Source organism: Alnus glutinosa, chromosome 3 (assembly GCF_958979055.1).
Source record: "Alnus glutinosa chromosome 3, dhAlnGlut1.1, whole genome shotgun sequence".
In the NCBI taxonomy this organism is placed as follows: Eukaryota; Viridiplantae; Streptophyta; class Magnoliopsida; order Fagales; family Betulaceae; genus Alnus; species Alnus glutinosa.
This window is the reverse complement of record NC_084888.1, coordinates 16,123,481-16,138,169: the sequence shown is the minus strand read 5'-3', so window position 1 is coordinate 16,138,169 and position 14,689 is coordinate 16,123,481. Positions and strand designations below refer to the sequence as shown.

At 35.0% G+C, this 14,689-nt stretch overlaps 2 protein-coding genes across 2 annotated transcripts; one reads left to right on the top strand and one right to left on the bottom strand.

Annotated features, from left to right (window-relative positions):
* Nucleotides 1-9,582: 9,582 nt before the first annotated feature.
* Nucleotides 9,583-10,147, bottom strand: LOC133863225 (uncharacterized). The gene is made up of 2 exons (XM_062299187.1): nt 9,728-10,147; nt 9,583-9,609 (listed from the first exon to the last, which is right to left on the bottom strand). Exons 1-2 carry the CDS (start codon nt 10,145-10,147, stop codon nt 9,583-9,585), a joined length of 447 nt encoding a protein of 148 aa, XP_062155171.1.
* Nucleotides 10,148-13,555: 3,408 nt separating this feature from the next.
* On the top strand, nt 13,556-14,543 carry LOC133863596 (uncharacterized). Its single transcript, XM_062299615.1, has 3 exons — nt 13,556-13,823; nt 14,062-14,186; nt 14,275-14,543. Exons 1-3 carry the CDS (start codon nt 13,590-13,592, stop codon nt 14,411-14,413), a joined length of 498 nt encoding a protein of 165 aa, XP_062155599.1. The 5' UTR covers nt 13,556-13,589; the 3' UTR covers nt 14,414-14,543.
* The last annotated feature ends 146 nt before the right edge of the window (nt 14,544-14,689 follow it).

The window sequence follows — 14,689 nt, the reverse complement described above, 5'->3', positions numbered from 1 at the left end:
GAAAGTACAAGGATAAACTAATAAACTAATAGACGAAGAACTTGAGCGGGATGTGTTCCTCTACCTTTGCCGGATTTATCTGTGTCGTGAGATATTGTTGGAAGTCTGTTTGTTTGGGCTTAAAACTCAATAAAAATAAACATTGATCAGGAGGGTTGGAACTTGCAAGTTCGATACATGTTCATATATACCATGGGATTCCGCTTGTCTATTTGACCTATATATGGGAGGGACTAGGGAGTCTAATGGCGTAGGCCCAGCCCAAGGAGCTAAGCTATGGATCACATAATGCAGAAATTACTTCGCTCCAAGATTGGAATCAGTGACAGCTGGGCTCCTAGTCAAACACGAGAGACATTACGATATTATTAAGTCTTGCCTTGGAATTTGGATGTACGTTATAATTTATGAGTAATAATAAAATATGAAGAGGAAAACTGGAAGTAAGGAGTGAGAGATTTTTGAAATGATTCGATATTAGATATGAGTAATGTTATAAAGAGGACGAGAGCATTACTCAATAGATATTTACGGTCCCTCTCTCCTCAAGTATAAGGGTGATTTTTTTTTTTTCTTTTAATGTTTGTAAAAAGTAATTGATGTGATATAAAATAATAAGAATTTATATGAAAAAGTGAAAAAAAAAAAAAAAAAAAACAAATTGTATTGTAGTGAATTTTTTTATTTAAAAAAAAAAAAAATTGTTGATGTAATATAAAAAATAAAAAAAGTTCAAAATTTTTTGAAGTTGAATGTTTTTTTTTTTTTTTTTTTTGAAGAGAAGCGGAAAGAAAAGGAAGGAAGAGAGAGGAGACGGGGTTGTGAAACAGCCTACATCTAATTATCGTAAAAACTGGGCCTCGCTCTTATTGACTTATGTTTGTTTACAACTTCGCAATACCAAAAACATATACTCTAGTAAGATGGAAGGTTTTTAAGAATAAGAGAAAGCTAGCACATAGGTTTCTTCGTTTAAGAAAATAAATAGAGGAGGACATGATCGTTGGATTCTGCTTGTCTATCTGACCTAGCTAGGAGGGAGGAGTCTAATGGCGTAGGGCACAGGAAGATGGGGTTAAATAGCCCAAGAAGCTAGCGAGGGATCACATGATGCACAACTTTAGCTCCAACATTTGACCAATGACAGCTGGGCTCTTAGTCAAATACAGGACACATGATGATATAATGCTTTTAAGACTTGCCTTACAATTTAGATGAAAGTCTTCCCTTTTTTTTCTTTTTCTTTTTAATGGTCTAGAAGAAAGGTTTGAAGAAGAGAAAGCTAGCACAGAGGGTCAAGCGTTGCCCATGCCATGCCCAAAACAATAATAATGATCTATCTAGAAATTAAAATTAAATAAATACAAAATGGCTTATCATTAATTTATCTGCTGATGTTGTTTACTTGTGATAGACTTGTTATCACAATCTTGTTAAGCTGCTTAGTGCTTAATTATCTTGAATATTTTGATTCGATCTATTGTTGCTCAAGTGAAGCGTCATCCAAACTTGGCCTAATAATGCCAAAGGACGTGATTATATGTTTAATTATACGCAGGCCATCCAATTTAATTTAGATAGTCCTGCCTCCCCCAGAATCTCATCTCTTCAAGCTAAAATCTTAAACCATTAAACAAATAGAGTACCCTTGTTGTCCTTTCAATCCTAATCAAAGCGTACGTGTTTGTGTTTGTGTATGTGTATGTGTATGTGTGTGTGTGTGTGTGTGTGAGAGAGAGAGAGAGAGAGAGAGACCTTTGATAATGAAAGGAACGCTAACTTATTCAGGTGATGAATTGAAAATATAATAAGGCTTCTAAATCTGGTTGACGAACGCTACCGTTGAAAATTCCTGTTTATTCTACTTGTTATTTGGCTATCACTAAGCAAGAAAACGAATCTAATATATATATATATATATATATATTTATTTATTTATTGTTACAACTTTGTTTAAAACATTTAGAATTGTGAGAAGAAAAAAAAAAATCTAATGCTTATCCATGGCAGCTTTCTCTCTTCGGCCATGGAAGCAGAAACAACGGAGGAGAGAAATGAGGATTTGGACTGGGATTAAACGAGGTGATAAGAAACAAACGGCCAAAATTGGCGACAGAAATCTTAACGGTCTAGACGGTGTCAAAGGCAAGTGGGCGCATGGCAAAAGTTGGTGGTAATTGGGGGCAATTAATGAGTGGAGAATTAGTACAACCAGGGAAAAATATAAAAACTTACTGTTTGGAGATGTTAATGAATATCTATATGATTAGACTTTGATTTGTGGTCGGATCAATGATGGATAAGAGGAGAAGTGATTCACAAACCGTCCCCTGTCGGTTATTTTTTATTAAAAAAAGTGTGTAAGGTTTTACGTGTTGAAATTATATGTTTATACTTAAAGACTGTGTTACGCAGCATAGTAGAGCTTTAGATCTTATTAGAATAGGTTAAGAGTTGACTGTTTTAGAAATGAGACTTTCTGGCCGATAAATGAACATTCGATGGTCTAAGTCGAAAGATTGGTGTCAATTGGTCGACCCGATAAACGAATGTTCAATGGTTAGGCAGAATGACTATTTTGTCCCCAAACTAAGTTTAAGAGTATTTAGTTTAACTTAAGCACTGATGTTAGATAAGGAGACTCTGAGAGGTTAGTCGGAGGAGCCTTATGACACTAGTGAATAGACTCACTCAAATACTTGTTATTTCAAATTACTTTATATGATAAACATGCATATTTACAACTCACTTAAATATATTTTATTGAAATGTGAACTTTATTTTTGTAAAAATATGATATGAATAATGAATGATGTAATATGAGAGTTTGTAAATGCATGCATGTAAAAGAAAATGTTAAATTGCATTGTGTTACATGGTGCTTCATGTACGGATGAAGGATATGAGCTACTATTGTACGGGTTAATCCATATGGTTAAGAGATTTATATTTATTGTTCAGCATTGAATCTAATGGTTTTATAGGTGGCCAACAGAACCATGTTTAATTGGTCGTCACAATAATGTCATTGTTAGTAGTGGGGATCACTCGAAGTTTAAATCCGGTCAGGCCACTAACGATGATGATATGCAGCAACATCAGGGCACCGATGTTGTACGACAGGTCCATTGGGACTGTGTCAACCCTACCAAGAAAGAGTTAAGAGCTTGGACAAGCCATATGTGGTATACCATGATATGTTCACTTGATTATCCTGTATCTTATATCTATACCGCATTTGCATGGTTTATTAACTGGTGGAACAATATTGCATGTTATTACTTCTGGATTTAACTATTTTTTTTATACAAACTGAGTTCATAAACATGATAACATGTAATCCTTGTGTATCCTACTCACTAACTCGTGGACTTATACTTGTATTTTTTCTACTTGTAAAACATGTGTTGTTTTATAATTAGCCTACCTATAGATGTCGGATTCGAGAATGACCTTGAGACAGATGCGGCCATTTGGCGTAATTATAACGACCTGGGTAATGCTTGAGGACTTATTGCAAGATTATGTCGGTTGATCATGGTAATTAGTATTTCATAGGTTATGTTGTAGACTTAGAGTTTTGAGGCTTGTTCATGTGTTAAGGTTTAGTTTAGATATTCTATAATGATGACGTGTAGTGTATAGTGTAAGGATTTCAGTTAATGTAATGATTTTTAGTAGATGCACTGGTTGTAATCATTAATATCGATGGAATGATAGAAAAATCATGTGTTTCCAGTGCTTAGTATTTCTTTTATGAGGATCAAAGGTTAATTGGTTTTATTCCTTGTGTAATTTGACTATGAGACGAATTGTGAAGTTATTTACCTATTAATTAATTTCTCAAAGCATTACATGGAACTGTTATCTTCCCAAGAGGCATTTGGAACAGTGGGGATGGCCTCTTTATTGGAAGTGGTAAAACTCTCACCCATGGGGTGAGAAAGGGGGGGGGGGGGGGGGGGGGGGAGAGAGAGAGAGAGAGAGAGAGAGAGAGAGAGAGAGAGAGAGAGAGAGCTTCTCTCTCTAAATGTTAAAAAAAAAAAGGTGAATATGGTCTCAAACACTCAATACATTCGAATAATTTTTTTTAATGGATATTTACAGTTCGTCCAATACATTGTGATTTTGCCTTTGAACTTCGTGGTGGGAATGAGCCCAGGTCTTACTTCTCCACTACGTACAAGGTAAAATAATTTTAACTGAAACTACTTAAGATATAACTATTGCCTTGCTTAAATGGTTTTTGTTTCATAATTAAGTCATTCTTTTACATCACTAAATAAACTAAATATCAAAGAAAAATAACTAAAAACTCTGATTCTCATTGCTTTTGCAAGGTGCCATAGAGTTCTCCTTTGTCCTCATCAACCAGATGAAGACAACTTATTATTCTTCATATTTTTGCTTTAATTTTTCATGTAGATATCACATTCATCTGCATCTGCATCTGCCACATTAACAGGCAATGATAACAATTTTTTTATGTCTATTAATTGTTAACTTGGACCATGACATATATATTGCATGCATAAGTAAGATTAGTGAGTTAATAGAAAAAAGAACACAAATTCAATCGCATTGCTTATGATTAGTTAATGTATGTTGATCTCAACATATTTATTTAGAATTTAAGGACATTGTAAAACATAAAATAGATTATACTATTTGTGCATACTTAAATTCAAAGGATTTCACCAAAATCACCCTACAAGTAAAACAAAAAGCTTTCATCATCATATTAGAGGACACATACACTTCTTCTTTCTTTTTTTTCCTAGTACAAAAATTTATTTGTTCTAAAATAGGAAAGAATATTTGATATTTTTCTTCCATGACACAATTTCTTTTTTCTATTTCAATGCTTCTATCTTTTACAAGGCATCGTTGAAGGGGAGTTTCACTTGAATATTATTAACTCTCCTTGAAGTAACATTTTATGTATTTATTTATTTTTAGCTTTGTATTTTTATTTTTATTTTTTATCAAAACTGCGAACTTAAAACATTTGCTATTATAGAAATTATTCCCATTCATGTAAAATTATTAAAATTTGTAAATAAAAAATAAATAAATAATAATAATCATCCAAAATTTTATAAATAACCTTGCACCTTTATTTGAGATTACACATGGTGTGAAATACTAGTTTTTAATTTTTTTTTTTATTATTATTTTTTAATCCAAAACACAAGCTAAGATTACACCATAATACATCGGTATTTGTAATAAAAACTTGTCACCTTTAAACAATGCAAGAAAGATCTTGTAATATCTGAGATATTAATTAAGTATTTAAAGTGTAAATTAGAATAATTAAATTATTAGAATTAGTAAAATACAGGGACAACACTTAGAAAATCTAAGAAATGGAGTTTCGGGGTGGCGTCCGGACGCTCACTTGACCATCCGGACGGCCTTGGCAAAAAGTCCGTGTGCGCAGCGCTGTCCGAACACTTCTACAAACACCAAAGTCCGAGAGGACCTATTCGCAACCCTATTTGGACACCCATGTAGACGGCACATAAATGCGAGAATTAGTCTTTTTGGCTCATTTTTTTCGAATCTCTCACCCCCACACGATTTTTCCTTGGGTTTTTACCTAAAACCCTTGATCTACGATTATCCAAGCCCCCAACCTCAAATCTAACCCCGGAAACGTGATCTACGAATACCGATCTACGTTTCTACCAATTGGTTTGAGGTAAAACACTAAACTCTTGTCATTTGAGATTTTGGCTTAAATCTTGAAATGTTGGAATTTAATCTTTGATATTCTCTAGGATTTGTATGTTTTGGAGCTTCCAAAATATTCCCCAAGCTTTGGGTAGCATTTGGGTGAATTTTGGTAAGTTTTTCAAGACCCTAGTTTTGGGTATTTGTCTAGATTGTAGTCTTAATTGTCTAACCCTAAGTAAATCTTATGGGTTAGTGTTGTTTATTGTGGGGTTAGTATTTTATGTTAATAGGTAGTTGATTGGAATCTTAGAAATTCTATGAGTTTTTCACGGGCCTAGCTCTTGAGCGATTTAAGAGCTAATAGTAAGTCTAGTATTAGAAAATGTTAAGTATTGTACAATATGTAATTTTACAGTAGCACATTGCGAGGAGTTGTCTAGGAAGCCTAGTGAAGCCCAATATCCGCACAATCAATGTGAGTATTTTACTCACTGAGAAACCGAAGTATTTTTATGATTAATGTATTATGTAGTAATTTGTCGAGCCAATGATGTTTTTGGATGATTATATATGTTTGAACGTACTTTCAATATCTTAAAGAATGATGAGACAATATTATGGATATAGATCATGTGATAAGGAAGATAAATAGGAATTGATCGTAAGATATGAAAATGAGAGTATAATTGAGATAGATTTGAAGTGTTGTATTGCCTGCTGTAGTTGTGATATAAAATATGCAGTTGTAATTGAATAAATGATAGGTTGAGTTAAGATAATGAGTTGTTAACCTATGTATAAGAACATGTGGTTTGGAATGTGTAAGCATAATGCATGATTGAATTTGAATTGTGAAAAGAACATGGGTTATGATGATTTGCATGTGACATAGCATGGACACGGAGCACATATAGTATTGGAGCACTTGCATAATGAAATCATATACACGGAACGAGCCCATGGGGTTGGAGCTTCATTGGGTGGAACAGGTGTAAGTCCAGTGAGTTGTAGGTCCTGACATCAGAAACTAGTCTTAAGGTTGTAACCTCTTGGATAAAGAACGATCCCTTGGGGTTGGAGCCTCATGGGTGGAGACTAGGAGGTTAGAGCCTCATAAACAAGTCTTGGGTTGTAGCCTTATAGATAAGGAACGATCCCTTGGAGTTGGAGCCTCATGGGTGGAGACTAGGAGGTTGGAGCCTAAAAAACAAGTCAGGGAGTTGTAGCTCCTAACACCAACGAGCTGTAGCTCTTGGGTACTGAATGAGCCCTTGGGGTTGGAGCCTCATTGGGTGGATCAAGTGTAAGACCAGTGGGTCGTAGCTCCTGACATTAGAAACAAGTCCTGGGGTTGTAGCTTGCAGGCAAAGAAATAGTGACAAAACAACGAGCATGCATAGCATCGTGATGTATGATTGATTGTGCTAGACGTATTGGTATGCCTATGTTTCCTAGAATGGGATGAGGAACATATGTATAGTGATATTTGACTGGTTTTTATGGCATAATACGAGATGACATGTATGCGGGAGTGTATATAGTACATGGATTCCCCAAAGGTTCAGAATGTCATGTATGCATGTGCGACCGAGTACTGACGTTGAGTAGATTTCATGATATGGCATGTGTTAGGTGTGCGTGCAATACGTGCGTTCCCCAAAAGTACGGAGCGTTATGTATTCACGTATGACCGAAGTATGACATTGAATGGATTGGTTGTGTTGTTTGAATCATATTGATGTAAGGTTTCGGAATGTATTTATGCACGTATTCCCCTAAGGTACGGAAGAAATGCATGTGTACATAGCCAAAATGTTATGTCAAACATCTCTATGTGATACCATGTTTGAGAGTGTGTATATCAGGATTCCCCAAAAGTATGGATGACTCGTATGCGCAATCGGTCGAAACGCAGTGTCACCCATTGCTTAGATACTCGTGTATGCTTGGAATTCCCCAAAACTAAGGAAAGCTTACATATGAGAATGTCTGAGTAACATTTTATTTATGTATATTGTTTGTAAACCAAATTACATGGTTTACTTTATCGGCTAAGAAACCTTTTATAAATCTACCATTTCACAATTAGCCATTATTGTAAACATATGGTAAAATGTAAAGGTTGGCTCGCTGTGAAAACCAATGAGTATTATACTGCTGAGACCTCAATAATTTATTACTGAGGTGGTGAACTCATACTTTTACCTGTACGAATGTGGTTAACCCACAACCGTGTAGATACTAATGCTTTGGCTGCAGGTTTAGCTAATGTAGAAGATGACCCTGTAGCACAATATTTGAGATATTGCAACTGAAGCTCGACGCGATAATTGTAATGTGATGGACTACGGGTTGTCCATATCTTTTGCACATTTTGTATATGCGTCACGTAATCTTTTGTAAAACCATTCTTTTGCGGTGTAATTAATGTTAAGTTTAAGCCTTAAACAAATAAATGTTAAATGGCTCTTTTGTGATTAACAGTTATGTTATAGAAGTGTTTTTTTCGCTATTCTGATTACGTATAATTGAATGTTCTGTTGCATAGATGTAACTCTGAATATCATGTACATATTATGGGATGTGTACCATATGTTGGCTGAGCAACAAGTAGTCGTGCTACTATGATGGCTCATTTATGTTTATGTTTTTTTTTTTTTTCTTAAAAAAAAAATGGGTTGTCACAGATCCTTAGATTACCCTAGAATATCCACTCTATCCAACAATAGAGATTTCAACCTTCATTTTGTCCATAGCACATTCAAGCTCAAACACCCTTGTGCACAAGGTGTCTCTCTCAATTCTCAAGGAACTCTCATTCTTGTCAGCAGCATTCAAAAGATCATGGAGCTTTTTCTTTGCATCCACATACTCCTTTTAGAGTTGATTGTAAGCCACTTGAAGACCTTGACCATAGTCAAACTCCCCTTGTGAACTATCATCACAACTTTCTCCATCATTCAAAGTACTTGAAATTGAAGCAGCATTGACATTTTTCACAGTAGCCGAGAAAGCCATATAAACCATTTTCTTACTCTTAGAGTTTCGAGAGTCAGTAGACTCAGACTCATCATTGACAGAAGCATTCATGGCATTGCCCTTGGAGTTCTTAAGATTCCCACAATCAACCCTCACATGACCATAACCCAAGCACTCATAGCATTGAATGCCACGATTATTCTTGTCTTTTTTTATCTTTAGTGTACTTGCCACGGGAGTTACCATGGGAGTCCCTCTTGGTGGGAACAATAGAAGAAGTCCTACTATACTTTTTAGAGGACTTGAGAAACTTGTGGAAGTTCCTAGTCAGTAGAGACATGACATCAGAATTAGAGGATTCATCATTAAAGGACTCAACAACAACCTTTTTTCCTTCTTTGAGGATCTCAAAGCCAAAATTCTTCTTTCTAGGCTGAATCCTTCTACTCTCTTAGGTTATCAAGGAACCTCAGTGGTGGAGCAAGATAATTGACATTGAAGGGTCGATAAACATAATTTAAAATAGAAATTAAATATTTTGTCACCACAATGTGTATCACAAAAGCACATTATAAAAATTCATAAAATATGTGCCAAAATTAATATATTAGCAACAAAAGCATATTGGCACACAACCGCACTAGTACAAAAAGATAGAAATATAAAGTGTTTAAGAATCTAATTTACGTCCTTTTAGAGAAACAAAATCATCAAGTATCGAATCTAAATTGAAGCTCTTAGCAGTTTTCCTTTCAATATATACAACTAAACTATTTGCAAGAAATTCATCCTTCATTTTATTGCGAAGCCTTGTTTTAACAACTTTCATAGTGGAAAAGGCTCGTTCGGTAGTCGCTGTAGACATTGGAAAAGTCAAAACAAGATGAATCAATCTATCAATAAGATGGCATGTCTTTGATTTTCCTATCTCTGCCAATTCTTGACATAATTCTGCAATAGAATACAAATTTTGCAATTTCAAATCATTATACACATCAAGTTCAAAATACTTCAATTGAAATTCTAAATTAACTTTCTCCTACTCAAAAAAATCAAGAGGATAATACACCTTTGCAAGACTACATATATCATCAATTTTAAAGGATTTATAACTGTCCTTTGGATCCAAAGCTGAGCTAAGTGTCAAAAGTTTGACCGCCCTTTCACCAAACCTACAATTGAGCTCTTGCAATTGAAAGTCTATAGTAGCATTGAATATGTCAAAATGATAATGATGCGCCACTGTAATGTGATTTCGTTGATTACGACATCGACCTTCAATATAACAGGCACTTAAGTCTATGATGTCAATTTCAAATTTCTTGGAGAAAGAGACAACATCGTCAAGCAATTTATCCCAATTATCATCTCTTAGCTTTTGGATAAGTTTTTTTGCAACAGGAACTAAATGAATAACATTCAAAATGTCATGAGATTTTTGCTGTAAAGCTTGACAAAGAACATCAGTAATACCCATAATTTCCTTCATTAAATGTAAAATAAATATGAATTCGAAGGATGTAACAATTTTATAAGTAGCATTAACATCTCCACGTTGAGAGTAAGTGGCTCATTCTCTTCTAAATTTGTCAAGCACTGAACATATAGCATCAAACATACTAATTAGGCTATAAATAGAATTATAATGAGAATCCCAACAAGTATCACCAGCTCATTTCAAAGTGCCATTTTGGTTAGCTCCTTTTCTAGTTTCAAGTTCACCCATAGCTCGCATATGTGCAATTTTTTCTGCTTGAGCAGCTTGTAGTTGATCATGATGTTTACATGAAGCACCAACCATATTGATAATAAAATTCAAATTTGTGAAGAACTCATGAACATAAATTACTTCTCTAGATGCAGCAACTAATGCTAATTGCAATCGATGAGCAAAACAATGAATATAGTATGCATAAGGACAATCATTAAGAAATAATGCATGCAATCCTTTCCATTCACTACGCATATTGCTAGCACCATCATATCCTTGTCCACGAATATTTTGAATATCAAGTCCATGATGAGAAAGAACATTAGATATTTTATTCTTTAAAATCAATGTCGATGTATCTTCAACATGAACAAGATCAAAGAAGCGTTCTTGTATAAAACCATCTTTGTCAATAAATCTCAAAACAATAACCATTTGTTCTCTTTTAGACTCATCTTGTGCTTCATCAACAATAATACAAAATTTAGAGTCTCCATTATCTTCACGAATTTTATCTCGCACTTTTTTTGCCATGATTTGCAAAATCTCCTTTTGAATTGTATGTGAAGTATACTTTGCAGATTTTGGAGACCTTTGCAACTTTTTCATTATATGATGCCAAAATTTTAATCATCTCAAGAAAATTACCTCAATTTTTTGAATCAAGAGTCTCATTATGACCTCTAAAAGCACATCCTTGAAATGCAAGCCACCAAACAACATCAATAGAAGTTTTCACACGTAGTCGATTATTTTGAATTTATTCGATACTTTGTGCATTCAATAATTTATCGATATGCCGTGATTGCTATTTTAAATCCTCACAAGATTTCACAGCATTATTATGTGGTGAACAAGGATCCTCTCCAATATGAGTAAAAAAAGGCACATTTCTTTCCATCACCTTTACCATTTTCTAAATCTCTTGGTAATAAATACATCTCATCCAGGACGTCCAACTGGTTTCATTGTAAAAAGATAACATGTCAGACAATATGCGGCATCTGTAGTAGGAGAATACTCAAGCCAAGATGAAAATTGTGTGAACCATGAAGCTTGAAAATGACGGGGATGATTTTCTGGTCCAGAAATTTTTTGAAATTGTAGAATGTCATTAATAATCAGACAAGATAGAGTCAAAGTTTACAATGCCAGAAAGGCACAAAGGAAACGAATCAAGCCAAACATGACTCAACTGACTAGACACAGCTAACTTAGCCAAATGGTGAGCAGCCCGATTTCCGTCTCTCCCAATATGTTGGTTATTGGGACAGCCCAGAAATCAATCCCCGTGAGAATAGCCTTGGTGTCCAAGATTAAATTACCATACGATCCAGCCCCTCATCATCTCGTTGAATAGCAAGAACCACCTCTAACGCATCACCTTCAAGAATCAATGATTGAAGACCTAGAAACTGCCCACGCTCCGCTCCTCGACGGGCACCTAAAGCCTTTGCTGTGGCAGGATCACTTATATACCGTTGCACTGAACACATAGCACCTAAAACCTTGCCCCGGTGGTCACGAGCAAGGATACCTATTCCCATTAGCTTCTCAGTCTTATCCACAGAGGCGTCCCAATTGATTTTCACAACACCCGGAGGAGGTGGAGACCACTTAATAGGAACACGAAGCAGAGATTGAGGCCCTGGAGAAATTGGAGGACAACTTATCTTTCTATAATCTTCCAAGTCCTCAGTTGCACATTTTAACAAACAGGTAGGGAGTGTAAAAAGACCCTAAAAAACAAACCTGTTTCTCCTATGCCAAATTCTCTGTGCCACAAAAACCCAGTGCTCCAATTCTTCCCTCTCCAATATGGAACTCAAATGCTCAAACAGAGACAAACAATCAACTACAGAAAAGTTACACTTACCTATCCGAGGTGAACATTCGGACCAAACAGCCCATGAAGCTGCACAATCCCATAGCGCATGACAAGCGGACTCCACCATATTACCACAGAGAGGACAAAAAGGTTCCTCCACAACACGTCGCCTACATAGCTTCTCTTTGGTTGGAAGTATTTCATTACAAGCGCATACTATATTTACTTAGCTAGTATATTATATACTTATTTAGTGTATATATATATATACACACACATTAAAATATCGAGTAACATATAGTTAAGTATATTTACTTAGTATATGTTAATTAACTAGATAATATGTTAGTTTATAAACTAACTAGTTAGAATGTTAACTAATACACACACATATAAATATTAAGTAACATATATAACATATATTACTTAATTACTGATATACATGCTTAAATTTATATAACTAATTTTTAGTAATATATTAATATATATACAAGAGATATGGATGAAGTAACGAGTTGGATTAACAAGCCGGACAAGCGATTCAGTCGAGCTTTAAACGAGCTAGCTCACGAGCCCCTATCAAGCGAGTTGGTTATGTATCACTTACTAATCGAGCAGGTTTCTACAGTATCGAGCTCGAGTTCGGATTGAGCTAAATCAAGCGGGTTGTCAAACAGACTGATTTATTTACATCCCGATGAAAAAACGATAAATCATCTCTCAAAAGTTTCAAATATTTCAGCTATCAAAAGAATTTGAAATTCAGATGGAAAATTTTTAAAAATAGGCTCATATTGCCACTATTGGGAGACTCTAGTTGACAATTATCCGATCATATATATATACATTAAATTAATATATTAAAATTATCATCACTGGAGCTCAAAAGACATGAAATGAAGCTATGTAAGAAGTCAAAGACACTGCATTCTGGGGAATTAATGTGATTCTTATCAAAGATATACCAAAACCTTCCTTATCGCTTAGCAAAAAAGTCGTTGTTGCTCAAAATTTGTAAGGCTGATAAATATATATCAACGTATATTGTTTCTTATGAGCCATGACATAGGAGATTGAGAAAACATATAGGTGAAGCCTTAAAACACAAGCATATAATATTACTTTTTGTGAAATCCTGAATAGATCCACCAACAATTGATTCGTGCAAAAAATAAAAGGGGCAATATCAGCCAACAGTATGACCTAGGATTCACCGGCAACAACAGGTAGAAGATAAGCAAAATGGGCCCCAGTTACCATACTTAAACCAAATAATACACCATGATAAGACGTAACCCATCAATAATTGATTTTTTATATATGCTTCAACTAATAGAATTTAAGATTACCAAAAATATTAAAACCAAAAAACTTGCAAGACTTCACTTCGACATGATCAATTATCAAACCCTTATTCCTCCACCAACAACGGACCGACTTCTTCTTCCTCTTCTTGTACCACAACCATCAATGGCTGTAACATGTTCTTCTTCCACTCACATCTCATTTCTGAAATCGGGTCTAATCACAAAGCCTGTCAGCAAATCTCCGATGCTTAAAGTCAGTCAAGTTCCAGTCAAGAGAACAACTAGAGTACTGCAGATCAAATGTTCCATCAAAAACAAGGTCAATTTCCTTTTCCATTTTTGTTTCTTGCTTATTCCTGCGCATACATCCCCTCTCTTTTTCCATCTTCTAATTGAGAAAACAATCATAATTTTACCCAGATGGATCAACTGCAGTCGTATATATGTATATATATTTCTTTTTTCTTTTTTTCAATTGGGAGGAAATAAAAAAGGTGAAAATATAACTCAACATTGTTTGCTGATGTCTGAAAGAAAGAATGAATGGGTTGTTGCAGGTTTTTGAGGATCGGTCTAATGGTATTATCTGCTACAGCGATGAAAGTGGGGAAATAATTTGCGAAGGATACGACGAAGGTCCCCGCCTTCAACAGCAGATTCCAATGACAGCTTGCCATCCAAGGTAGATAATCCCAACACACAAAGTAGCATAATATAAAACAAATTCAAATAGTTGAAACCTTTCTGATTGTTGATTTTGCTGGGGCCAGAGATGTGGAGATCTTCGATCTTCTTCTTCAACAGAGTAGGCTTCAGATTGTAAAAGGCAGTGGATTGAACCATGCTGACGAAGAAAGTGTTGCTGTTCACAAGGACTTCAATTGCAATGGCTTTAACTCTTTCTGCTGATCAGCTCACAACTTTTGTCAATTCTATAGATATCTCCACATCTATGTGTTGTACTATGTGTAAGGCAGGCAAATACATTAATCATAGAATGTGAATATATATATAAATGCACCTGTTTTTATTTGTTGAAGCGCATTCTTTTACCACCATTTGCAGAAACTGGCTTATCCCTTTGGTTTTCTTTTCTTTCTTCTCCTTCACTAAAATTTCTTTCTTTGAGAGAAATAACAGAGAAACAATGGCATGTCCCCAAACTCAAGAAATACATACTACCCA